Source organism: Myotis lucifugus, unplaced genomic scaffold (genome assembly GCF_000147115.1).
Source record: "Myotis lucifugus unplaced genomic scaffold, Myoluc2.0 scaffold_27, whole genome shotgun sequence".
Classification (NCBI taxonomy): Eukaryota; Metazoa; Chordata; class Mammalia; order Chiroptera; family Vespertilionidae; genus Myotis; species Myotis lucifugus.
This window is the reverse complement of record NW_005871075.1, coordinates 1,704,392-1,731,094: the sequence shown is the minus strand read 5'-3', so window position 1 is coordinate 1,731,094 and position 26,703 is coordinate 1,704,392. Positions and strand designations below refer to the sequence as shown.

Below are 26,703 nucleotides of genomic sequence, written 5' to 3'. Positions count from 1 at the left end.
TAATGGAATCGTAGACCTTTTAATTATGTGCCGTATAATTTCAAAGCGGAATAAAAATAGTGTGATAAAAATTTCTACATTAAGCTTTTAATTTGTTTTTACAGAGAGATTCTTCCTGAGAAACATGTAGAATTTTTTGAGCCCTGGTTATACTCATTTGCATATGAATTAATATGTCAGTGTATACGGTTGCCACTCATTAGTGGTTTCTACAAATTGCTTTCTATTGCTGTGAGTAATGCCAAGAAAATAAAATATTTTGAGGTAAGTGTTTTTGCAGGACATTGAATATGCCTGTATTTTTTTTTTTTTTAGATTGCATGTGTCTGTATAAATATTATAAAAATATGAGATTGTAGCATATTGCACTTTAAAGTCTAATTTTATTATCTGTATTTTTAGAAACTGATGATGTGAGTGGCAATTGGATGACACTTAAAAAAGTTAACTAATAGCATTTTCTGTTCTGATTTACAAGCACCTGGCTAATTGTGTTAGATTAACAGAGGTTCTTTTTATGAAGATTTTTAAATTTTATTTTAATATTTTGTGGAGTTTTTGTTTTGTTTTGTTTGTTTTTTAAAGAGAGAAATGAAGAGAGAGAGAGAAAAATAAAACACGTCGATGTGAGAGAGAAACATCAATTGGTTGTTTCCCGCACACACCTCGACTGGGGATTGAACCCGAAACCTGGGCATGTACCCTGACCGGGAATCAATTAGTGACCTTTTGGGAAGGCACTTAACCAATTGAGCCACACGGGCTAGGGCATAACAGAGGTTCTTTTTTTTAGTATATTTTTATAGATTTCAGAGAGGAAGGGAGAGGGAAAGAGAGAGAGAAACATCAGTGATGAGAGAGAATCATTGATCAGCTGCCTCCTGCACACTTCCTGGGCTGGGAATCGAGCCCAAAGTCCAGGCATGTGCCCTGATCTGGAATCAAACTGCGAGCTCCAGATTCATAGGTGGATGCTCAACCTCCAAGCCACACCAGCTGGGCCATAACAGAGGTTCTTAAAGTGTGGGCCTACGCCAGCAGCCCAGTGTTACTTGGGACATCTCATGCCCTCTCCACGTTTATGGGAAGCTCTCCGGGCAGCGCTCAGCAGTTTGTGCTAACAGGCCACTCAGGTGGCCACTCAAGTGGTTAGTGAAGTTTGAGCATAATTGGATTAGTGCACCTAAGGCTTACGTCATTCATGAGTATTCTGACTGGTTAATTATAGGATGAGCAGGTCTCATTGCTCATAAGTGTGTGTATTGGAAGATGAGGAAAGGGGAGAGGACTTAGCTAAGCCTGTGGCTCTTTGACCAGCCATCCACCTCCCACGCATGCCGTTTCTCACTGGCCTCTGCCTGCTCATCTGCATGAAACCTTGGCAAATGAATATGAGTTCACCTCTCAGAAGAAAGGAGGGGGATTACTGGGCTTAGGACACAGAAATATCTGGTTATTTGTCACTGTACTAATTTACTATTTTATTCATCAGGGAGTTGGTCCTAAGAGTCAGAAACAGTCACCTGAGAACCCAGAAAAGTATTCTTGCTTCGCTTTATTTGCAAAATTTGGTAAAGAGGTAATTTTAAAATGATTTATCCACTGGGTTTTTAAAAAATGGGCTTTTAAAAAATGAATGTATGTTAAAAAAATGTGTTCATAAATAATCTAATTACTTAAAAATTGGTTTGTTTTATCCAGATCCAGATTAAAGGATTAAGAAACACTAACAGGGCAAACCATTATGCTTCAAAAGTCCCTTGAGTTTTCTTAAAATAATTTGTGTGATGGAAACTCAAAATTAATAGATTCTTTAGCTTTTCCATATAATGGGATTTAATTACTTCAAATAAACTTTTCCTAGAGGTCAGTCTTTATTTGAAAATGAACATGGCCATGTCAAATAAAGGCTGCATTATCATTTTTCATATTTGAGAATAGGTAACTATTTTTTAGTTGATTTCAAAGCATAGGCGCTATTCAGATTTTTTAAAAAAATCTTTATTGTTGAAAGTATTACATAGCTTTCTCCTTTTCCCCCCATTAACTCCCTCCAGCCCCTTCTCCACCCCCCCCCCCCACCTCCCCAGACCCATATATGCATAGCTCCATTCTCTGTGTCCATGGGTTATGCATATATGATTACAAGTTCATTGGTTAATCTCTTCCCACCCACCCTCCTCTGCCTTCCCTCTGAGGTTTTTCTCTTCTTTCTTTTTTAGGTATCAGTTAAAATGAAGCAATACAAAGATGAACTTTTGGCCTCCTGTTTGACCTTTATTCTATCCCTGCCACATGACATCATTGAACTTGATGTTAGAGCCTACGTTCCCGCATTACAGGTAAATGCATTGTCTTGAGAAAATCAATTTTATATATATATGAATTCCTAGAAAACATGGAAATATCTGAAATATGCAATTTCTGAAATATGAAGGTCTTTTCATAGCAGTCACAGTAGATGCTTGCTAATCAGACACCCTAGTTTAAGTTCTACTTCTGCTACTTAGTAGTTTTGGGACTTGGGACACTTGTCTTGTCCTCTCTGAGCTTCCCTTATAGATGGATGTGTTGAAAGTCTGCAGCATGTCACCAACCATATAGACTAGTGGTGCTGGGTTTTCTAATAACCTGGGATGCACCCACTTACCTCTAGCAGGGTCTCGCATTCTGGCTGTAGAAAGGCTTATTTATTAGAAACCATAATTAATTGGTGGTGTTTTTTTCTTTAAATCTTAAATTACTGCGTCTCAGTTTACCATGTTTGTATTAACATATAGATGGCTTTTAAACTGGGCCTGAGCTATCCCCCACTGGCAGAAGCAGGCTTGCGTGCCCTAGAAGAATGGTCGGCTCACATCAGTAAACAAGTAATCCAGCCCTATTATAAGGACATTCTCCCTAGTCTTGATGGGTATTTGAAAACTTCAGCCTTATCAGGTAAGGTTTAAAAGAATTATGTGTAACAAATAAGAGGGCAATGTAATAATTATAATAGGACTACTATTTGTAGTTTTGCAGTTTCTGAAATATGAACCCAACGTATTCAAAATCTGTTTGATTGGTATTTTTGTAATCTTTCCAATTCATTTCAGTATAATTGGGACATGGGAAATATAACTGAGGCATTAGACTTATTGTTCAGTTTATTTACTTATATTCTGCTAAGCTTTATAACATCTTCAAGGGCAAGAACTTATCATAAATACCTTGAACTCCTTATAGCTTTTGGTTCACTGCCTTATAAAAAACTAGAGGCCTGATGCACGAAATTCATGCAAGGGGCTTGGCCCTCACAGCCTACATGGCTTGCCTCAGCCCTCGAAGCTGCAGCATCTTGCCTCGGTCCTTGCAGCTGCAGCTTCGTCTGGAAGGTCGTTCAGAAGGACGTCGGGAAGGTTGTTCGGCTGTCTGGTCTAATTAGCATATTATGCTTTTATTATAGACTAGAGGCTTGGTGCACAAAATTTGTGCATGGGGTGGGGTCCCCTCAGCCTAGCCTGCACCCTCTCCAATCCGGGCCTCAACCGGCAGTCGGATATCCCTCTCGCAATCCAGGACCGCTGGCTCCTAACTGCTCACCTGCCTGCCTGCCTGATCACCCCTAACCTGATCGCCCCTAACTTCTCTGCCTGCCTGCCTAATTGCCCCAACCTCTCTCCCTGCCTGCCTGATCGTCCCTAACCTCTCTGCCTGCCTGCCTGATCGCCCCTAACTGCCTCTGCCTGCCTGCCTGATTGCCCCTAACCTCTCTGCCTGCCTGCCTGATCGCCCCTAACCTCTCTGCCTGCCTGCCTGATCGCCCCTAACTGCCTCTGCCTGCCAGCCTGATTGCTCCTAACTGCTCTCCCCTGCCGACCTGATTGCCCCTAACTGCTCTCCCCTGCTGGGCTGATCGCCCCTAACTGCTCTCCCCTGCGGACCTGATTGCTCCTAACTGCTCTCCCCTGCCGACCTGATTGCCCCTAACTGCTCTCCCCTGCTGGCCTGATCGCCCCTAACTGCTCTCCCCTGTTGACCTGATCGCCCCTAACCACCTCTGCCTCAGCACCCCCCCCCCCTTCCGAGGCTTTGTCTGGAAGGACATCTGGAAGACGTCCGGTTTATCCGGTCTAATTAGCATATTACTCTTGTATTAGTATAGATCAGTGATGGCAAACCTTTTGAGCTCAGCGTGTCAGCATTTTGAAAAACCCTAACTTAACTCTGGTGCCGTGTCACATATAGAAATTTTTTTGATATTTGCAACCATAGTAAAACAAAGACTTATATTTTTGATATTTATTTTATATATTTAAATGCCATTTAACAAAGAAAAATCAACCAAAAAAATGAGTTCACGTATCACCTCTGACATGCATGTCATAGGTTCGCCATCACTGGTATAGATTATCCATTAATTAACTCATTCAGTCCAGTTTTCAAGTTACCTGCAAATCTTAGAAATTGTCTTTTAGCTGAAATGCTGTAAAACATAATTACTGGGGAAATAAAAAATTTGCCCAAATAAAGATTCAGTTTATTTGAACATAAACTTATAACACTTTTCATAAACTTAAAACTTATGTAGGACTGTTTGTGATGATGAGAAATTCTGGAGATGGATAGTGGTGAGCACAACATTGTGACTGTTGTCAATGTCATTTAATTGTATACTTAAAATAGTTATAAGAATACATCTTATGTTATACGTTTTATACCACAATAGAAGCTTATGAGAAGTATGTTAACTTCCTGGCCTAGTAAGCCTGAATTAGTATAGCAAAAAAAGACTCAAGTAGAATAAAATGTATACTGTATTATGCTGAACTCTGGTAGAAAAAATATATTTCTTTTTTTAAACCCAGATTTTTAAACTTGCCTCATGTTCCAAAGATGTACCTGAATTATGTGAACATGGATTCCTAAAATGCTTCTGAGCTAGTTTCTGTAAGATTTTTAAAAAACTCTGGCTCATTTACAACATTATAAGCACAGTGTCCTTATTTTCAGAAAAATGTAGGAAGATTCACTTTATGTAAATTTATTAATTTGTAAAAATAAGTCAGAACAGATTTTAAATTTAAGAGACTTTATAATCTAATGTATTAATACCCTCCAAATATAGGAGAACATTATACACATAAGGAACGAAGTAAAAGCCTTTCTCAAATCAGGCTAATAGACACACAGGCAAATGGAGAGCTTATAGCTTTAATTCTGCAATTTGGATCATAGCTCAAGAGACACAAGACACCAACAAAACACTGAGCAGTTCAAATATTAAAGAGCTGTTTTTCCCAGTGTACAAAATTAACTAATTTGAGCTACAAAATAATAATAAAAAGACACTGAAAAACAAATGCTCTTTTTCATCTCTGGCCCAATAGAGAAGAAATCTCTAAAATCTGTCCACAGAAGTTTACCAAATGGTCAGTAGACCATAAACCCAAATTCTCAGACATTACTCCCATCCGTGGGAACCAGCTGATTGGGCATAAGCAAACCAAAAGCATGAAATCATGTAAAGGCAGGAACTAGGTTAGCAGAAAGCTGGGCAAGGTTCTATTGTCATTTGGGATTCATTTCTAGGAGCCAAGAAGATAGGCTGGGGTTAAACCTGTGAGGTGTGTATCCTTCAGCAATGCAGTTTACCCGGCTCTGTCAGCAAATCTAGGCTTCTCCAGAACCAGTGAAAGATAACTTTATAGCTATGCAATTATGACTGTGGTGATATAAATGAACACATATCAAAGATTTTATTTAACTCAATAGCTAATTAAAGGAATTAGTAGGATGTTACGGCTGGTTTCTATAATCTGAATCTAGTCCTGAGAATACATTAGAAAACTCAAATAGAGGGACAGTGTACAAAATTACTGGCATATAATTTTAAAAATGTTTAAATCATTAAATGCAAGGAAAGACTGAAGAGCTGTTTCAGTTTAAAAGATCCTAAAGAAGCAAACAACAAATGTAATATGGTTCTGAACTTGGGATCAATGCTAGAACCTGAATGGGGCTAAGGATTAAATATGGGCAATGTCTCAAGGACTGTGGCCTGAATTGGATAGTTATGTGGTTATGTAGAGAAATACTTTTTTTAAAAATATATTTTATTGATTTTTTACAGAAAGGAAGGGAGAGGGATAGAGAGTTAGAAACATCGATGAGAGAGAAACATCGATCAGCTGCCTCCTGCACATCTCCTACTGGGGATGTGCCTGCAACCCAGGTACATGCCCTTGACCGGAATCGAACCTGGGACCTTTCAGTCCGCAGGCTGACGCTCTATCCACTGAGCCAAACCGGTTTCGGCGAGAAATACTTTTTAATAATAATAAACTTATATAAAGTTAGGATGTATAGTGTAAAACTTTTCTTTCCTGAAGCCCCATTACCTCTGATTATTAGTTTAGTGTGTTTCCTGCCCAATCTCTGGAATTAGACACTTCTTCAAGGAATCATATTTCTTTGTGTAGACAATGATGTTTAAAACTAAGACAACCACTATTAATATATTTTTGTTTTAGAAACTTAGTATTTTTTTTTAATATATTTTATTGATTTTTTACAGAGAGGAAGGGAGAGGGATAGAGAGTTAGAAACATCGATGAGAGAGAAACATCGATCAGCTGCCTCCTGCACGCCCCCCAGTGGGGATGTGCACGTAACCACGGTACATGCCCTTGACCGGAATCGAACTTGGGACCTTTCAGTCCACAGGCCAGCGCTCTATCCACTGAGCCAAACCGGTTCGGCAGTAATTTTTAATCATAATTAAAATTAGGATTTTAATGTCTCGATTTGGTAATATAGTATGTTCACCCTAATATTAATCAAACCAATGAATGATTGCTATTTAAAATTCATTTTTGTTTTCTGTTGATAGGTGAGAACAAGAATAACTGGGAAGTGTCAGCACTTTCTCGGGCTGCCCAGAGAGGATTTAATAAAGTTGTGTTGAAGCATCTGAAAAGCACAAAGAACATCTTATCAGTAAGAAATCCTTTATATTTTCTTTACCTTAAATAATGCAAAGATCAGATTCCAATGCTTCTGAAAAGTAAAAATCTTTATTTAAAATCTTAGTGTTATATATAAATTAGAATACGGCATAGAAATAATCTCAATATATTTTTAGCAATAAAAGTGTAGCTAAATTATTTAGTTTACTGTCTTGATCTTGTTTTCCTGTTTGTCTCCATCTTTAAGTATAGTTAGTGGATAATAAAAAGTAATTAGTTCGAAATCAGTAAACAGTGGGAATACTGATATTATGAACGATTGATTTATTTGCTGATTGGATCTTAATACATTGTGGACCAGTAGTTTTATTGCTAGCTTTACTCAGTGGCCAGATAAGTTCTATTGAACGAGTACAAAAAACGTTTTACATAAATGTTAGAGGTACGCTTTAAAATTAAATACCCATTGCATTTTGAAGTTATTTATTACATGTTCTTACAAGCTAATATCTTTTTAAAGAATTTTTGTGCTTGGCCACACACTTTAGAACAGAAAACACAGGAATTCTCATGATCCGTTCACAATGTGTTAAGTATATAATGTTGTCAAGTTGAAGTCATGTCAGTATTTTTTTATCATGTTAATTTATTGATAGTATTTTTCAGATATGGCTTGTAATATAATTGGAAAAAATGATGTAAATAGAGAAAATTGGATTAGTATATAGGTATAAAGTGAAAATTAAAATTTGGAAAACAGAAAATATTTTAAAATTAAATTTATTGTGATGACATGGGTTAATAAAATCATATGTGTTTCCGGTATAGAATTCTATAATATATCATCTGTATTTTGCATTGTGTGTTTACCACTCAAAGTGAACTCTCTTTTCGTCACCATATATTTGACCCTCTTTATCCTTTGCTACCTTCCTTCCACCCCATTTCCCTCTGGTAACCACCATACTGTTGCCTGTTATCTATGAGTTTTTGTTTGTCTATTGGTTTTATTTGTTCATTTGTTGTTTTCAATTTCATATCCTTCATATGAGTGAAATTAGCATGATATTCTCAAGGTCCATCCATGTTGTTGCAAATGGCAGTATTTCATGTATGTGCATACCACATCTTCTTTATTCAGTCATTTATTGAAGGACATTTTAGTTGTTTCCACATCTTGGTCACCGTGAATAATGCTGCAATGAACATAGGGGTGCATGTATCTTTATGAATGAATGTTTTCAAGTTTTTCAGGTAGACACCCAGTCATATGGTAACTCCATACTTTTTTGAGGAACCTCTATACCAGCGGTCGCCAACCTTTTGGACCTCACGGACCACCTGTTGGCAACCTCTGCTCTATACTGTTTTCAATAGTGGCTATATCAGTTTACTAGTATATCCCCATCATCAATATAGGGATTCCTTGTTCTCCACAATCTCTCCAACACTTGTTATTACTTGTTTTGTTGATGATAGCCATTGTAACAGGTGTAAGGTGGTATCTCATGGTAGTATTTTTTTAAAATGTGTTTTTATTAATTTGAAAGAGAGAGGAAGGGAGAGGGATGGAGAGATAGAAACATTGATGAGAAACATTGATTGGCTGCCTCCTGCAACACCCCATACTGGGGATTGAGCCGATCGCCCGGGCATGTGCCCTGACTGGGATACGAACAAGCAACCTCTTGGTTCATTGGTTGATGCTCCAGCACTGAGCAACACTGGCTGGGCTCTCATGGTAGTTTTGATTTGCATTTCCCTAATAGCTAGTGAAGGTGAGGATCTTTCCACATGTCTGTTGGCCAGTGTATGTCTTGAGAGAAGTGACTCTTCTCCTCTTCCCATTTTTTAATTGGATTTTTTGTTTTTTATTGTTGAGTTGTTTATATATTTTGGATATTAACCCCTTACCAGAGGTATTGTTTGCAAATATCTTCTCTCATTTGGTTGGTTCCCTTTTTGTTTTGTTGATGGTTTTTCTGCTTTTTAGTTTGATGTAGTCTCATTCATTTACTTTTGCCTTTATTTTCCTGGCCTTTGATGGCAAGTTCATAAAACCCTCTTTAAGACCAAGGTCCATAACTTTACTATCTACGTTTTCTTCTATGTTTTTTATCGTTTCAGGTCTTATAATTAGATCTTTGATACATTTTGAGTTAATTTTTGTGTATGGTGATAGCAGTCTAGTATTACTCTTTTTCAAGTGGCTTTTCCATTTTTCCAGCACCATTTACTGAAGAGTCTTTCTTTTCTTCATTGCATGTTTTGGCTCCTTTGCCCAAAATTATTTGTCCAGGCTCTGGCTGGATAGCTTAGTTGGTTAGAGCGTCGTCCCTATACACCAAAGTTGTGGGTTTGATGCTCGGTCAGGTCTCATGTAAGAGTTAGCCAATGAATGCATAAATAAATGGAATAATCTCTCTCTCCCCCCTCCCTCTCTCTCCCTCTCTCTCTAGTTTATTTATTTGATAAACAGTTATTTGCCCATATACATGTGATTTATGTCTGGGCTCTCAATTCTGTTCCATTGGTCTGTGTGTCTGTTTTTCTGTCAATATAATGTTTTTTTGATTATTGTTGCTGTGTAGTATAAAATTTTGAAAAATATTACTGTCTAGAATTGATAATGCATACTCCAGGGTAAACTCTTCCCACCTTATTTTTGATAGCTTTTGATTGAGAGACTTGAATGATCTTAGAAATGGTTGTCTAATTTTTAAAAATTATTTGATTACATATTGATAAAACAAGATGAAAGTATTTGAGCTTATCTCCAGTTTTGCAAATAAAATCTCTTTGTAGATACACAATCTCTGCTCCCTAGCTCCCCAGGTGATTTCAGTGCTAGGCCACACTACTTTAACTTGTTGATGTTTTCACTGTGGTGTAATGATGGGTAACACTATTGGTTCCTTAGCACTTTATTAAGTTTTGACCCTTGAGTATACATTTTTTTAAATATTCTGTGTGATGAAACAGGGAGTCTGCCTAAAGCAATCTGCTGCATAGTGAAGTGTGACAGTTGTCTTTAGGAAAAGCACTTGTGTGATGCTTTCTTTGAGCTTTGAACTAATGTAGCCACTTTCTTTCAAGAACACCATATTTATTTGAAAGAACGAATGACAGACATACCAGTCGATGTAGCTCAGTGGTTGAGTGTCGACCTATGAACCAGGAGGTCATGGTTCAATTCCTGGTCAGGGCACATGCCCGGGTTGCTGTATCGATCCCCAGTGTGGGGCATGCAGGAGGGAGGCAGCCAGTCAATGATTCTCTCTCATCATTGGTGTTTCTATCTCGTTCTCCCTGTCCCTCCCTCTCCAAAATCAAGAAAAATATATTTAAAAAAAGAAGAAAGTTAAAATTTTGGAAAACTTATAACCATCACCATGAACTTGACAGCTCTTCAATACTTAAAAGATTTTTCTCAATCCAATTAAATAAAGGGCAAAGGACCTGAATAGACATTTCTCCAAAGAGGACAGATGGCCAAAAAGACATATGCAAAAATGCTCAAAGTCACTAATCATCAGATAGATCAGCAAATTAAAACTACAATGAGATATCACCTCACACCTGCCAGAATAGCTACCATCAATACATCAACAAGCAGTAGTGCTGACAGGGATACGGAGAACAGGGAACCCTAGTACACTGCTGGTGGGAGTGCAGACTGGTGCAGCCACTGTGGAAAACAGTATGGAGTTTCCTCAAAAAATTAAAAAATGGAACTGCCGTTTGACCCAGCGATCCCACTTCTGAGAATATATCCTAAGAATTCCAAGACACCAATCAGAAAAAATATATGCACCCTTATGTTCATAACAGCATTATTTACAATAGCTAATATTCGAAAACAGCCCAAGTGCCCATCGGTAGATGAGTAGATAAAAAAGCTGTGCTACATTTACACAATGGAATGTGACAGCATGGATGGACCTTGAGACTATTATGCTAAGTGAAATGAGCCAGTTAGAGAAAGACAAACATCACAAGATCTTGCTTATATGTGGAATCTAATGAATAAAATAAACTGATGAACAAAACAGGTCCAGAGGCATGGATGTATGGGATAGAATAACAGACCTCAGTGGGGAGGGTGATGCAGGGGACAGGGAGAGATTAACCCAAGAACATGTATGCATATATACATAACCCATGGACACAGACAATAGTGTGGGGAAGGCCTGGGGAGGGGGGGGGTTTGATGAAGGGCAAAATTGGAGGGCATCTGTAGTACTGGCAACAACAACAACAAATGGAAGCACCCCTGGCAATGTTCTGATGACATTTGTGGTAATATTAACAAGTGATTTTTTGTATATATAATCAAATGTTTCAATATTTGGTAGTTATCAATAAACCAGTAACTTCAGATGAACAATATATTATGTTACCAAATCATGCAAGGGTAAAAAATCCACTCAAAGTGCAAGATAAACCAATGGATTTTAATGTAATAGAGTGCATAAAATTTATTGATAAAGTTTCTGGTTCCTCATTTTAACTAATCTTTAAGGAACTAGCACTTGTTAGTGTTGGTGTACTATCAAAGAATAATCATAGCTATCTGAAAGGAACAACAAAATACGACTCCCTCCTTCTATAGCTTTCAACTGTAGCCCTAACAACATGTCATAAGAGCTGTCTTCTAGCAAGCCAGAAAATAATTTGCACAAATGTGATACAATGCCGCTTTCTAAGGTTTTTGTTTGTTTATTTGGAAAATACAGGGTGAGGCAACAGTAGGTTTATAGTTGTTTATATGGAAAATAATACAATAATTAATAAATAATAATACAAGAATAAACTGTTTTGCATACTCACAACTGTACACCCATTTTGCCCATCCTGTGTAGTTACTTTTTCTAAAAACATGTCATTTGTTAACATGTAATGGGTTTAGTTTTTTAAAATAAAGTAATTATTTAAATAATTTCTAAGATTTAACTTCTAATATGATAAATATTGATAAATATGACTAACATTATAGCTCTTTGGGGAATCCTTAGTAACTTTTAAGGGTGTGACAGGTTCTGCTGAAACTTTGGAATCGCTGGCCTAGGAAATCGACATGTAACTGGAATATTTAGAAGAGATGTTTCTTCTTTTCATGAATTTGCAATAAAATTAACAGTAGTACTGTGTAGGATACAGTGGACCACTGGGAAACATGAACAATAAAGAGAGTTGTAAAATTGTTTTTCTTTCCTCTCATAAATCTTTTTAATTTTTAACTCAGTTATCATCACATGTAATGCGATTGTTCCATTGCAGAATGAAGCACTGTCCTTAGAAGAAATAAGGATTAGAGTAGTACAAATGCTTGGCACTCTAGGAGGACAAGTAAGCAAAAATCTTGTAACAGGTAAATGAACTTTTAATTAAAATAAATTAACCCCTAGAGATGTATTTGTCCTTTAATTTAGATGTATACAGATCATGGTATATTCTCATATTTATCCTATATGTGATTTACATATTTTCAAATAAGATTACAAAGAATAATTGCCTAATGAAGTGCTTTGATTGTACCATGCAATCTGAATAATTTTTTTAAAGTAACAGGGAAAATGTTCTAGTTTGGTTATTAAACATATTTTTCATTTTGAAACAATCTAATTTGATATTCTTTTTTATATTAAGTGTTTCAGGAATTCAATATTTTTTAAACATGATATTCTTAATTTTGGATATTTTTAGAGTGTTTTTAATGAGAATTAACATTTCGTTTAGCAAAAATTCATCTATTTTTACATTTGAAATTTTATATTAAACATACTAGTGACTTTTGGTTATTTAGGAAAAAATAGCCTATATTGGGAAAATAAGTGTTTTAAAGAGATTTTTAATAAGAGTATTATTTACTTGTAATTTTTCCACAGATTACCTTAAGTCTTTGCTGAAAGTGAAAATTCAACACCCCAGATTATTAGACTTATTTAAAAATAATATTACTTTAAATTAAATTCAAAAATAGTATATCCGTGATTTCTAATGTTGTAGTTACATGTGTGCAGTAACAAGAGGAATAATGAATAAAGTGCTTAACTTAAAAGTATAACAAAATACTCTGGTTTCACTAATGAATTGTAAGCAGTTAGTATGAGAATGTTTTGAATGAAAAAAAGCACGCTCTTCTTAATATTTTTTAACAGCTGCATCCTCAGATGAAATGATGAAGAAATATGTAGCATGGGATAGAGAAAAAAGACTCAGTTTTTCAGTACCATTTATGGATATGAAGCCTGTCATTTACCTGGATATATATCTGCCTCGGGTTACGGAACTAGCTCTTTCAGCCAGTGACAGACAAACTAAAGTACTTTTATTTTTCATTTCACTATTATTTAGAGTCTATTGGTTTTAAGACATATATTTTTTAGGGAATAGATAATATATTTCAGCCATTTTAATATTAATTTTATATTTTCTGTAATATAATAATTAGAAAATGACTTAATTATCAGAAGATATCATTGACAAATGAAAGCTAAACATAAATCATCTTAATAGATAATAACCTGGCAAAACATTAATATACCAGAAACTTTATATTAGAAAATATAGTACAAAGGGCATTTAACAGCGATTTTTCATGTGTTCGATCATCTTCTCAAGCTGGGAGATTAGAAACATATAATCCCAAGTTTTTCTAGTAACTTGTACATTTTCAGAATGCTTCAGATATTCACTGTAGTAGTGATAATTGAAAATGTGCTAACAAATGAAGCAAAGTTCCACAATATGGCAGCATTGAAGTATGTTTCTTTTTTTTTTTTTTTAAATATATTTTATTGATTTTTTACAGAGAGGAAGGGAGAGAGATAGAGAGTTAGAAACATCGATGAGAGAGAAACATCGATCAGCTGCCTCCTGCACATCTCCTACTGGGGATGTGCCCACAACCCAGGTACATGCCCTTGACCGGAATCAAACCTGGGACCTTTCAGTCCGCAGGCCAACGCTCTGTCCACTGAGCCAAACCGGTTTCGGCGAAGTATGTTTCTTATGAATGTATTAGTCCCATTGCCTAAAGTTTTTAAATTTCAATTCTTAACTCTTGGTTAAGGATCAAAGTGAACAGAAAAGCATTAATTTTATACAATAAGAAGTGCTTCTTCCAGCTAACTTATAATTTGGGCATGATAGTTTTTTTCTAAATTGAGTATCATTTATAAATATTCTTCTCTTGTTAACATGAAAACTTAAACTTTTTTGAACTCCTGGCCTATTTTAGGTTGCAGCTTGTGAACTTTTACATAGCATGGTTATGTTTATGTTGGGCAAAGCCACTCAAATACCTGAAGGTGGTCAGGGTTCCCCACCTATGTACCAACTCTATAAGCGAACTTTTCCTGTGCTACTTCGACTTGCATGTGATGTAGATCAGGTAAGTGATTGCTTTTGAATCTGAAATAGTTGCAAAAAATTTTTTAAAGTTCTGTCTAGTTCAGTGATCATCAAATTTTGCTTCACATTAGAATCACCTGGGAATCTTAAAAAAAAATACTGCTACCTGGCTGCTATCCGCAGACTCTTAATCCCTCAGGGATCTGACCTGGGATCGTGACTTTTAAAAACTGGCCTGGTGATTTTTCATGTGCCATAAAGTTTGGGAATCACTGTCTGGTTAGGGTTACTGAGAGTCTAGGCATCTAAAAGCTGAGTTAACTATTGCCCCTCACATGTAGGGACTCACATAGCAATCATGAAAGAGACTGGAAATGGTGACAAATGGCCTATTACTGCTGATATGCACAAAGTCTTACTGCTGTAATGAAGCAGAAAAGAATGGAATTCTCAGTTCATTTTATGGAGCTCACATAATCCTGATATCAGGTGCACACATGAAAGAAGAAAACGAAAAACTCATAAGTATAACTGGAAAATTATTCAATACTAGAGGCCCGGTGCACGAAATAGTGCACTTGGGGGTCCCTCAGCCCAGCCTGCACCCTCTCGCAGTCCGGGAGCCCTTGGGGGATGTCTGACTGACAGCTTAGGCCAGCAGTGGGCTATCCTTAGCGCTGCCACAGAGGTGGGAGAGGTTCCCGCCATGGCCACTGCGCTCGCCAGCCGTGAGCCTGCATTGAGCGTCTGCCCCCTGGTGGTCAGTATGTGTCATAGCGACTGGTCATTCCACTGTTCGGTCGATTTGCTTATTAGCCTTTTATTATATAGGATATCTGAATGAATACAATCCAGCAATATTGAGATGCACCATGGTTAAATAGGATTTTTGGTTAAAACTGGAAATTTACCACAGAAATTGATTTCAAAAGCAGTTATCCTCATCATAGAAGCCTAAAGGGCATTTGTTAGCTCCTGGTAAACTGGGGATAGTTTAATATCATCTTAATATGATAAAGCATGTCTCCCTGAATGTCAGGGACAAATCATCCTCAGTCATGAAGCACCAATGCTTCCTTGTGCTTTGGCCTGAACAGAACCCATTGGTGAGAAGTGACTTTGGCCTGTTCATAGGTGCCTCTAGGTCCTACCTGGAACAGCAGCTGTGGCTTGGAGTTGTTGGTTGCTCAGTATGGCTTCACTTGTATTTAGTTAGTTATTTGTAGTGGTTAGTATCTGGGCCTGTAATTCAGGCTGTGAGTTTCCAGAGGGCAGGGACATTAGAAAGGAAGGAGAAAGGATTATTATTTGGAATATAGTTTTTTGTTTTTTTTAAAATATATTTTATTGATTTTTTTACAGAGAAGAAGGGAGAGAGATAGAGAGTTAGAAACATCGATGAGAGAGAAACATCGATCAGCTGCCTCCTGCACATCTCCCACTGGGGATGTGCCTGCAACCCAGGTACATGCCCTTGACCGGAATCGAACCTGGGACCTTTCAGTCCGCAGGCCGATGCTCTATCCACTGAGCCAAACCGGTTTCGGCTAGAATATAGTTTTTTAAAAATCTAGAAACCTCAAAGGTATCAACTGATAAATTCTAAGCATTAATAAAGGAGGAAGCTGATGAATTTTTGTATATCAGTATCCCCATATATGTCATATATTAGTATGACCACTTGAAAAATGTTTACAACATCCCATTCATAATAGCATCAATATATATATATATATAATATATATATATATTATATATATACTGATAGATAATGCCTAGCAATAAACTTCAATATGCCGCACAAACATTTTTTTATGAACATGAAATTAATATGTTATGTACCTGAGTTAGAAGAATCAATATTGAAAAAAATGCCAGTTATTTTCAAATCAGATAGTGTTTGGTAGCATTCCAACAAAAAGCCCACAATTAAGTTCAGTTTGAACCTAAAAAGTAATCTGAAAGAATAATTGCTTGAACTTAACCAAGAAAAATTTTGAAAGGGTGGAGTGCTGGGGTCTTGCCCTAACAGATGTTAAAATGAAGCTACCTAAGTTATAACAGGTAGTTCAGTGGAAGTGTCTGGTAGTTGGGGAGGGGACTCATATGTACATAAGAATTATATATTTAGTAGCCTTAGCTGGTTTGGCTCAGTGGATAGAGCGTCGGCCCGAGGACTGAAGAGTTGTGGGTTCGATTCCAATCAAGGACACATACATCTTGGTTGCAAGCTTGATCTTCTGCCCTGGTCGGGGTTTGTTTGGGAGGCGACCAATCGATGTATCTTTCTCACATCAATGTTTCCCTCTCTCTCTGTCTCTCCTCTCCCTTCTACTCTCTAAAAATCAATGGAGAAATATCCTTGGGTGAGGATTAACAACAACAAAAAATTATGTATTTGGAAGAATATATATTATAAGTTAGTGAGAAATGGATCATTTACTAAATCATATTAGGCCAACTGACTAACATATGAAAAATTAATCTCAAAAGGATTTAGAAGGAAAAACAGAAACTATAACTATATTAGGGAAAAATGTAGTGCTCGTTTCAGCAGCACGTATATTAAAATTGGAGCGATATGGAGAAGATTATCATGGCCCCGCACAAGGATGACATGCAAATTTGTGAAGTGTTCCATATTAAAAAAAAGAAAAATATAATGAATTTATAGTACCTGTCTGTATATTTGGATTGGGATAGTCTTTTTCATTGATAAAATATATTAATTAATATAGGAACATATGAAACTGAAAGTAAAACTCCATATTGTCTTTCCCACTCTTATTCCCCAGGAAAAGCCACTTTATCTTCGCAAAAAATATACTCCCAGATCTTTGTAAAAACACATTTTACAAACATGCATAAGTATTTCATTTTATTTGTAAAATGTAGGATGATAGCATTAAAAATTGCTTTCTTTTGTTTATAAAATTTGATTTGCATGGATTTTGTTATCACATTAAAGATGTTCAAAAAATTGTCTTTTCATAAAGTTTGTATAGGAGGGGAGATTTTCCTACAAGATATTGAAGACAGAAGAAATGTGCTAATGTAGTGATAATTTGACTTTACAAATGTTTAAAACTACTGAATGGCACAAAAACCACAATTTTAATATATATATAATGTAGGAATTTTTTTGCTACATTCTACTGAAGATGTAGATCTAAAACAAAAGATCAAGAACAAAAATAGACAACTCAAAGAAGTATATATGGCTAGTGAACTAATTAAAAATATTAACGTTTTTAATAAAGAAAAGGAAGTTAAAATGTTATCGTTTGCAGCTTTTGTCAAATATTTTAAAAGGTGACAGTGTTGATATTGCCAGCATGTAGGGAAAGGGCCCTGCGACTTCTGTCTGCTGAGAGTGTGGATTCCCACAGGCTCTCTGCAGGCAGAGCAAAAGGCTTGGTGACCTGCAGCCCTAGTCCAGCAGTCTCATTCCTGCCGACGTACTCAGAGCAGTGTGTGCAGGACTTTTCATTGGGACTTCTTGTTAGTCACACATTAGATATACCTGCAGTTCTAATAACAGGATTTGGGTAATTGGATCATGGTATATCCATATGTGAGGTACTGGGCTAACTAATAAACATACTGACACAGATTATGTATTTATATGGAAAATATTCAAAATTAAGAGGAAAAGTGCTTATAAAAAGTATTTTTTACACATGTATGTGTATATACATGTATACACATATATTTAAATGTGTGTAAATAAAATATTTTGAAAGTTAACAGCAATTTTAAATGTTAACAGTGGTTGCCTTATGGAGACAGGATTGTAGGTGGATGGTTTTCTGTATTTTCTATAATTTCTATAAGTGGTGTGTGTGTATATGTGTGCATGCATGTGTTTTCTGTGTGTAGACATACATATATACCTTATATACTAAGAATAAAACAGTGTAATTCTTTTGAAGAAGAAAGTGATGCTTTAAGACCAGTTCAGACTATAAGGTAAGACCTTTATTTTGATTAATCCTAAAAATTGCTTCAAAGGAAGGATAGAAAAATATATTTTATAGAAAAATATCCAGCTGCCAGAGGTCTCTGTGTTGTTTATTCTGCACCCTGAGGCATGGACGGTTTTTACAGGGTTTTTGAGTGGCAGTGTTCATGCCAAGGTGCTTCATTCTTGAACTCAGTGTCAGTTGGGAAACAAAACTCCTGGATTTGTCAGTGCTCCAGGTGGCGCCCTAGCCTCATGAGGCCCAGAAATGTGTAAGGTACAAGGATAGGGAATGCATGAGGCCCGGAAATGTGTAAGGTACAAAGATAGGGAGTGCTCCCCTTCACTTTGCTACAAACATTTTACTCTCCATGTAATGAGGATTGGGTCTGTAACCATTTGTCTAGGTAAGTGCTCTGATCCAAAAGGATAATAAAACTTCTCTTCCCTCTCCAAGATGATCACAGGGTTACACGTAGGCCACTCGGTTAAGCTCCCAAGGTTTCAGAAAGGTGGGCACTGTTTCCCTGGGTTTTTCCTTTTACAGGGGGGAACCCAGGCCTGGAAGACACCCTGGATTGTAAAAGCCAGAGACCCACAGGGCTGTCTGGCCCCTGGAGAGACTTTATTTACATTCTGGAAGTTTATAAGAGTGAGAACTCAGGATCCTTAACATTTCTAAGGAGTTGAGATTTTTCTTCTTTCATTTGGCAGCAATGGGGAGGCAGCTGTCTTCTCCAGTGATACAAGTCTTAAGTCCGGCTTTCTCTTTGTCATTATTTACTTGTTAGTTGAATAATGATAATGTTTCTGACCCACAATACCTCAAGTGCACATTCAGGATCAAGTTAATAAAGATGAGTACTATAAAACCAATAATATTCATCCTCAATTGCCCTCTTGATTAGAAGAACAATGAGTTTTAGTGTGTATATTGGGAAGAACTTGTTCATTATAGAATTTAACTAGAAAAGGAAACAAAACCATGACAGTATTATCACTTAAGTTTGCTTCTGCCATTTAAATGGACTCTTTTCCAACATAAAGTTACTTCAACACGAAGAAAATAAACTCTCTTGGTATTTTCTCTTCAGGTGACAAGGCAACTGTTTGAGCCACTGGTTATGCAGCTGATTCACTGGTTCACTAACAATAAGAAATTTGAAAGCCAGGATACTGTTGCCTTACTAGAAACGATATTGGTGAGTAAGGGTTGACTTTTTTTCTGCTGTTCCTATTTTTCTACTTATATTTGATATGTATTTAGCACTTCAAGAAACGTTATCTGTCAAGATATCAAAATACAGCATTTAGCTAGATCATATTTTTGTTTTAGAGAATTGGTGACATGCCATTTTAATAATCAGGATGCCATATTTATTTGTTTAAGTGATACCTTTAAATATCTGCAAGCAAATATTCACATTTTAATTAGTTTTTTGATTTTGGGGAGAATGGTCATAAACGTGACAAACTTGATCTATATTAAGACTGTCGTGAGGGGTTGTGGGTGGAAGGCGTGAATAAAATTGTTTTTTTATCAGAACCCTTTTAGCAGTACCTATTTTAAAAAATATCTCTAGTGCAATAATTAAGGATTATTTTTAACTTATCCAGTTTTCTCCTGCTTTCAGATTCAACAACTAAAGGGCCCTAGAACAATAGCTTAGCATTTACGTAATACTATTCTGACCTTAGAGGTAGAATCATTAAGATTTGGTCACAAGTTCACTAAAGGCAGAGAAAATGAGGTCAGCTAAAGCCTTAGTGTCTTTTGAAACTTGTTTTATTATAATTTTCTGAACTTGTACAAATAACTTTACATTTGACCCATTGAATGTTATTTGATTTGATTTTACCTATTATTTACCTATAATTTTTCTTTTGCCATATACTGACTTTGGAATCAAAAGTCCCAGTTAAACATATAGAAAGTTTATCCAAACAAAGTCCTATCATTATATCTTTTGCAGATTGATTCCGATTTAAATCTGTGTATTGCTTCTGTTTGAAATAAGCCAGAGGAAATAGGGGATTTGACAAGGGCATCCAGACAAAGGAGATAAAGGCATTAGGTGCTTGGTGTGTTTGTAAGAATTAGATCTGTTTTGAGTTTTGCTTGCATAGGAGCATTGTGCTGAGAAGGTGGGGCTAGGAAGGTGTGTTGGGTCAGAATAGCAGAATATTGTAGGTAGGTTGACCATACATTCTAGTTTTCCCAGGACAGTCCTGGATATGCCTGTTGTGTATGTAACTATTAAGAGCACTCCTTTCACTCTCAGAGTGACCCTAATTGGATAGATGCCATTTTGTGGGGAGTGGAGAGTTACTGAACGTTCTTATTCACATGGTGACATAATTATATCTATGCTTCATTTCTCTGCACTATGTACCAGTGAATCCTGCTTATAATAAATACATTAAATTATTTTTAAAAGTTTAACACAGCTTTATTCTTAATAAGCCCAGAACTGAAAATAACAGGGTAATGGATACATAAACTGTGTAATATTCATATTGTACTACAATATTAAAAAATAAACTAGTGACACATGTAATACATGGATTAGTCTCAAAAACATTAAGTTGATTAAAGGAAGTCAGACACAAAAGAGTAGGTACAGAATGAGTCCATTTACATGAAGTTCAATATAGACTATCTTCAACCTAGAGATTACCACTCTGGCTTTCATCATCATAGATTAGCTTTGTCTATATTGAACTTCATGTAAGCACATTAAATTAAATTAAATTTCTGGCTTGTTTGCATTCACATCAACTTATTCTAATGTTTTTATTCTGAAGTTTTTATCTTAGCTATTTTTTCCCCCCTTTGAACCTTGAAATTAGCTTAAATAAGAGCTTCAGAAAGCATTCGGGTCAGATAATGAAAATGTAAAAGAGATAGTTGAAGAAAGAAAAGGTAAAGGAGGAAATGTGAAGTTGGTAGTACAGCACTCAAGTGAAAGGGCAGCTGTCAGTCTTCTAATAAGGACTGCTAATTTCCTTATGTGAACACAAACAGTATATACCTCTGCTCCGAGAAGTGGTTCATAACTTCTTCCATTTCCATAGAATTCTCATTAACGCTATAATCAAAGATTTCACAAATAGCAAAAAACTGGGGATGTTAGGCAGAAGTACTCCCTTATTTCATTGTTCAGTGTACTTTTTCAAGTTAAACTTTTTCTATATAGATCTAGAGGAATCAATGCCTAGAGGGAGACAAAAACATTCAAATTTCCTTAGCTGTTTTTTCAGATATTTAGAGATTGTGTCTTTATGGAGATTACTCTTACGGAAAGTTACATTTCTAGAACCACATCTCCATGTGGTTTTTGTTTATGTAGCAGTACAATTTTTTTGGAACTTGCAAGGGTCTTATTCTCTTTAACCTCAATACATAAAGCATCTCAGATTCTGTTATAGGGTCAGGTCAACAACAAAAATTCCTAGCAAGTGGCCATTGTGTTTCTTCAGGGAAAGACTGCTTGTTGTTACTAATTAAAGCATTCCTTTTTTTAAAAGGATTTTTCAGTTTCTGGATTTGTTTAAAGAAAGTATTGTTATTATGTCAGTTGGAAATTATTAGAGTCTAGATTTTAGACAGATTGGTATTATTGTTTTGTTTTTTTCTTGAATAGTGCTGTAAATTAATTTTTATAACATACTCTAGTTATGCTCAGAGGAAGACAGCGTATTCAATTGTCATTTTATGCTTTGTTTTAGGATGGAATTGTGGACCCCATTGACAGTACTTTGAGAGACTTTTGTGGTCGGTGTATCCGAGAATTCCTCAGATGGTCCATTAAACAGACAACACCACAGCAGCAGGAGAAAAGTTCAGTAAACACCAAATCACTTTTCAAGCGACTGTACAGCTTTGCACTTCACCCCAATGCTTTCAAGAGGCTAGGAGCATCACTTGCTTTTAATAATATCTACAGGGAATTCAGGTTAGTAAACCACATGATCAGAGAGAGTGTAAAACAAGTTCTTTAAATTCTCTGTAGTGATTTGGAAAAGTGACTTAGTGTTTATGTGTTCGTGTATTCATATATCAAGTATTTAATACGTGTGTGCTGGGTGCTGTTCTAGTTTCTAGGGATTAAAAAACTGGATTAAAGTGCTGTTTGTAGTCAAGAAGCTCAGGAACTGCTGAGAAATGCATCACACATACTACTCCAGCCTCTTATAAATGCAACAGAAGGCACTGCAAGGTCCTTTGGATCATCAGAAGACACGTGTCCAACCCAGCTTGAGTAGGTTAGGGAAGGCTTCCTATCACATTTGTACTTGAAATGAGACTTAAAGGATGAATGGGGATCAGCTAGAGAAATTCAGATATGAAATAGGATGGTACACAAGGAGATAAAGATATTTTATATTTGTATTGATTGAGGAGTTTGAAGCTTAGAAGAGAGTGTTGTTAGGCCAGCCAGGAGTCTTTGTCCAGTTAAGAAACATAGGTCAGCTCTGGTGATGATGAGTCCCACTCTTGGGTTTTTTTGTTTCAGGAAAGTACTGCTTCCCAGTAGGTGTGCAGGGACTCAGCACTGCTTCCACAACTAGAACTTTTTATTCTTAGTTTTCTCTGCACTCCTATGAGACTTAGTGCCTAGACCTGTCCAGTGTTATTAAGGAACATATTTTTCAGTGAGAGATATGGCTTCTATCTTTGGCCAACCCATGAGTTTATGTATAGGTAGGTGGTCCACAGATATTGCTGATGGAATTAATTATTTACATGTACTTGATATGCTTTTAAAAGGCTTAGAGTTAACTCTTGGTGTTGACTTGATTTTGGATAGGTTGAAAGCTTTTAAAATTTCTTTATTTTAAAAGAATGTAAATGTGGTACCTGATCTTCTTTTGTACTACATTTAATTTTAATGATGTGTGTGGAAGTGTGGTCAGAAAGCAGTTCTCAGGTTACGTGCTATGAGCACTGCAGTTATAAGGGGAGGGGAATACATGTACAGAGAAAAAGCCAGTGCTTCCTTTTTTGGTTTATGTAGTGTTTGGGAAGTTTTCTTCTTTCACAAGTGTTTTAGGTTGTTCTATGTTTTTGTTTTGTTTCATTAATCCTCATGGAGAGAGAGAAACAGCAATGTGAGAGAAATATTGATTGGTTGCCTCCCATATGTGCCCCAACCCACAACCTAGGTATGTGCCCTGTCCCGGAATCGAACCCATAACATGCTCCAGACAACTGAGCCACTTGGCCAGGACAGGTTGTTTTATATTGTAAAACACTTGAGTCATTTTTAAGAATAAATTTAATTAATGTATGTATTGTTTACTAACATTACTTATTGTCCTTGTCATTTCTGCTTTATTGTTTTCTTATGTGAGGATCGTATTCTTTATTTTACAGGGAAGAAGAGTCTCTGGTAGAACAGTTCGTGTTTGAAGCCTTGGTTACATATATGGAAAGTCTGGCCTTAGCACATATGGATGAGAAATCCTTAGGTAGGTCTCATCCGAGCTTCTCTGTGCATGCCGATTCTGTTTGCCTGATAAATTTTAAGGGCTTTTCACTCAGGGATTAAGCCTCAGCTACTTCTGTCACAAAGTGGTGTTCTTTTCTCACGTCTCCCATTTAGGGTGATACATGTGAAGGGGATATATACCCCTCCAGTGCCTCAATTCCAGTTTGTAAAAGCGTTTGCCATGCCCTCCTTCTCTGAGTCACCATGTACCCTGGTGGCCACTGAGGTTGATCGTTGATTGCTCAGAGATCCTGCAGGGCAGATGGGACAATTTTATTGTGAGTTCAATGAAGCCAACCAGTTGCTATGATGACATAAAATGTGAAAGTGTACCGATTGTACAATGTAAAGAAAGCTGGATGTGATAACCACTGAGATGTGGTCAGTGTTCCTGAGCTCACTAATGATAACTTAGAAAGTAGAACATAAGTCTCATTACAAGATTGTGAGAAAGCTCTTTTGACTATAATTAAGAAATAAAGTTAAGTCAGGAATAGGCTAAAGTAGCTAAGAGAAGAATAAATTCTAGACAGAAGCTGTTAGGAACATCATGAATATTTGAGCTGGAAGACTCGTTAGAGATTTCCCCATTCAATTTCCACACTGGTCAGGGCCCAGGTACCCAGAGAATGTGAACAGCGAATCTAGGTCACATAGCTGCATGGTGGCAGAATTTCTCTTTCATCTATCCAGATTTTGGTTTCTGTTTATTTTTTTAAAAGACACGTTAAACTCTATATAGCCTGCTATGGGCAAAAATGCTTAAAATTTAGTCCTTGCCATAAATAGTTTACTATTGCTTTCTTTACCTTTATATCTTATGTTGTTTTTTTCAAAACATGAAACTTTTAAACTCTTTTAAAAATCACTGCTATGTTTAAAAAGTATAAACAGGAGACTTTTTCTTGTTAACAGGTTAAAATAAGTTTTATAAGGCTCTTTTCCTAAATAACCATTTTACTATTTTAGTTCTGTTCTTCTATAGTGGTCGTATTAGCCTATGTAATAAAAGGGTAATATGCAAATCGACCGAATGGCAGAATGACCGGTCGCTATGACATGCACTGAACACCAGGGGCAGATGCTCAATGTAGGAGCTGCCCACTGGTGGTCAGTGCACTCCCACAGGGGGCGCGCCACTCAGCCACAAGCCAGGCTGACGGCTGGCAAGCACAGCGGTGGTGGTGGGAGCCCCTCCCGCCTCTGCGACAGCACTAAGGATGTCCTACTGACGGCTTAGGCAGTCGGATATCCCCCGAGGGCTCCCGGACTGCTAGGACTGCTAAAGAGCACAGGCCAGGCTGAGGGGACCCCCCTCCCAGTGCAAGAATGTTGTGCACTGGGCCTCTAGTAAGCTATAATATAGTTTAACCTACATAAGAAGAAGGGGAGGTCAAGTTATGCCCCTTAAATAAAAGCCTTAAATTGAGATACACAGGCTCTGTATGGTATGTGGGTTTTATAATATATTCAAAGTCTCTTCCATCTTAAATCCATTACATGAGTCTGTGCTTTGGCTGGCCAGAGGGCTGGTGGGGCAGTTTCTAAATAGGTGTGGTATTGCTGTATGTGTGAGTGTACTCTATAACTATCTTGCAATTTTTTTTTTCAATCCTAACCCAAGGATATTTTTCCATTGATTTCTTAGAGTGGAAGAAAGAGGGAAAGACGGAGAGAAATATCATTGTGAGAGAAACACATCGATTGGTTGCCTCCTGCCCGCGCCCTGATCAGGGCCTGGGCCTAGGAGGATCCTGCAACCGAGATATGTGCCCTTGACCGGAATCAAACCCCCAGGACTCTTTGGTCTGCAGGCTGACGCTCTATCCACTGAGCCAAACCGGCTAGGGCTGCCTTGCATTCTTAAATATGGGTTTTGGTTTTGGATATGCAATGTAAATCATTTATTTAAAGTTTAAATTCTGAGGGATTTAAAGATACTAACTACTGTAAATTTACCTCTAATTGAAAACTACACCAATAAAGCTATAATACTAATTTATCCTATATAATAAAGAGCTAATATGCTAATTAGACCGGACAGCCTAACGACCTTCCAGATGTCCTTCCGGACGACCTTCGGGACGAAGCAGGGGCTGTGAGGGCCGTCCAGGGCTGTGAGAGCCGAGCCCCTTGCATGAATTTCGTGCATCGGGCCTCTAGTTTATTAATAACCAGCATATATCTTCTTTGGACTTATATCTTTGTACTTGAGAACAGGTACGCTTCAACAATGTCATGATGCCATTGATCACCTAAGGCGTATCATTGAAAAGAAGCATGTTTCTTTAAATGAAGCAAAAAAACGACGTTGCCCACGGTAGGTGATATTCCTTCAATTTTTCCCCAACATAAAGTGAATTCTTAGTTAATGAAGGAGAATTTGGGAGGAATGTGTGGAAATATGCAGAATTAGTTTAAAAAAAATATTTTTATTGATTTCAGAGAGGAAGGGAGAAGGAGGGAGCGATAGAAATGTTAATGACAAGAGTATCATTGATTGGCTGCCTCCTGTATGCCCCACAACCTGGGTATATGCCCTGACCAGTAATCGGACCATGACCTCCTGGTTCATAGGTTGACACTCAACCACTGAGCCACACCCGCCAGGCCAGAATTAGTTTTCTAAACAAGGAATGTGGAAGTATGAAGAGTCAGTTTTCCAAAGACATTAAAAAGCTTTATCTTTGAAATTGTTTGGCTTAAGGTATTAATTTGATCTTGGTTGGTACAGTGGATATTATTTGAAAATTCGTTTGTAACAATTTATTTTACCTGCACTAATTTGAATACCAATTTGATGTGGAATTATTTGCCTAGAATATGTATGAACTATTTTGGAGTAAATTTGAAATATAAGAACTAAAATATTGAAATAGAAGGATTTTGACAGACATGGAATTATAGACTTACTAGTGGCCTGGTGCACGAAATTCGTGTACGGGGG

The 26,703-nt window shown here is 36.9% G+C and overlaps 1 protein-coding gene and 1 non-coding gene across 2 annotated transcripts in view; both read left to right on the top strand.

The window, feature by feature from the left end:
* The window catches only part of PRKDC (protein kinase, DNA-activated, catalytic polypeptide), a 187,828-nt gene that overhangs the window by 34,910 nt on the left and 126,215 nt on the right, over positions 1-26,703 (top strand). The window contains 12 exon segments of the mRNA XM_023751911.1: positions 105-264; positions 1,493-1,579; positions 2,223-2,342; positions 2,781-2,940; positions 6,872-6,978; positions 12,228-12,318; positions 13,109-13,272; positions 14,191-14,343; positions 19,359-19,466; positions 21,994-22,220; positions 23,642-23,736; positions 25,977-26,076. Coding sequence (XP_023607679.1) covers positions 105-264; positions 1,493-1,579; positions 2,223-2,342; positions 2,781-2,940; positions 6,872-6,978; positions 12,228-12,318; positions 13,109-13,272; positions 14,191-14,343; positions 19,359-19,466; positions 21,994-22,220; positions 23,642-23,736; positions 25,977-26,076 — 1,572 coding nt within the window.
* On the top strand, positions 16,845-16,950 carry LOC111825469. The gene has a single exon (XR_002828640.1). It is a non-coding gene; the product is annotated as a U6 spliceosomal RNA (small nuclear RNA).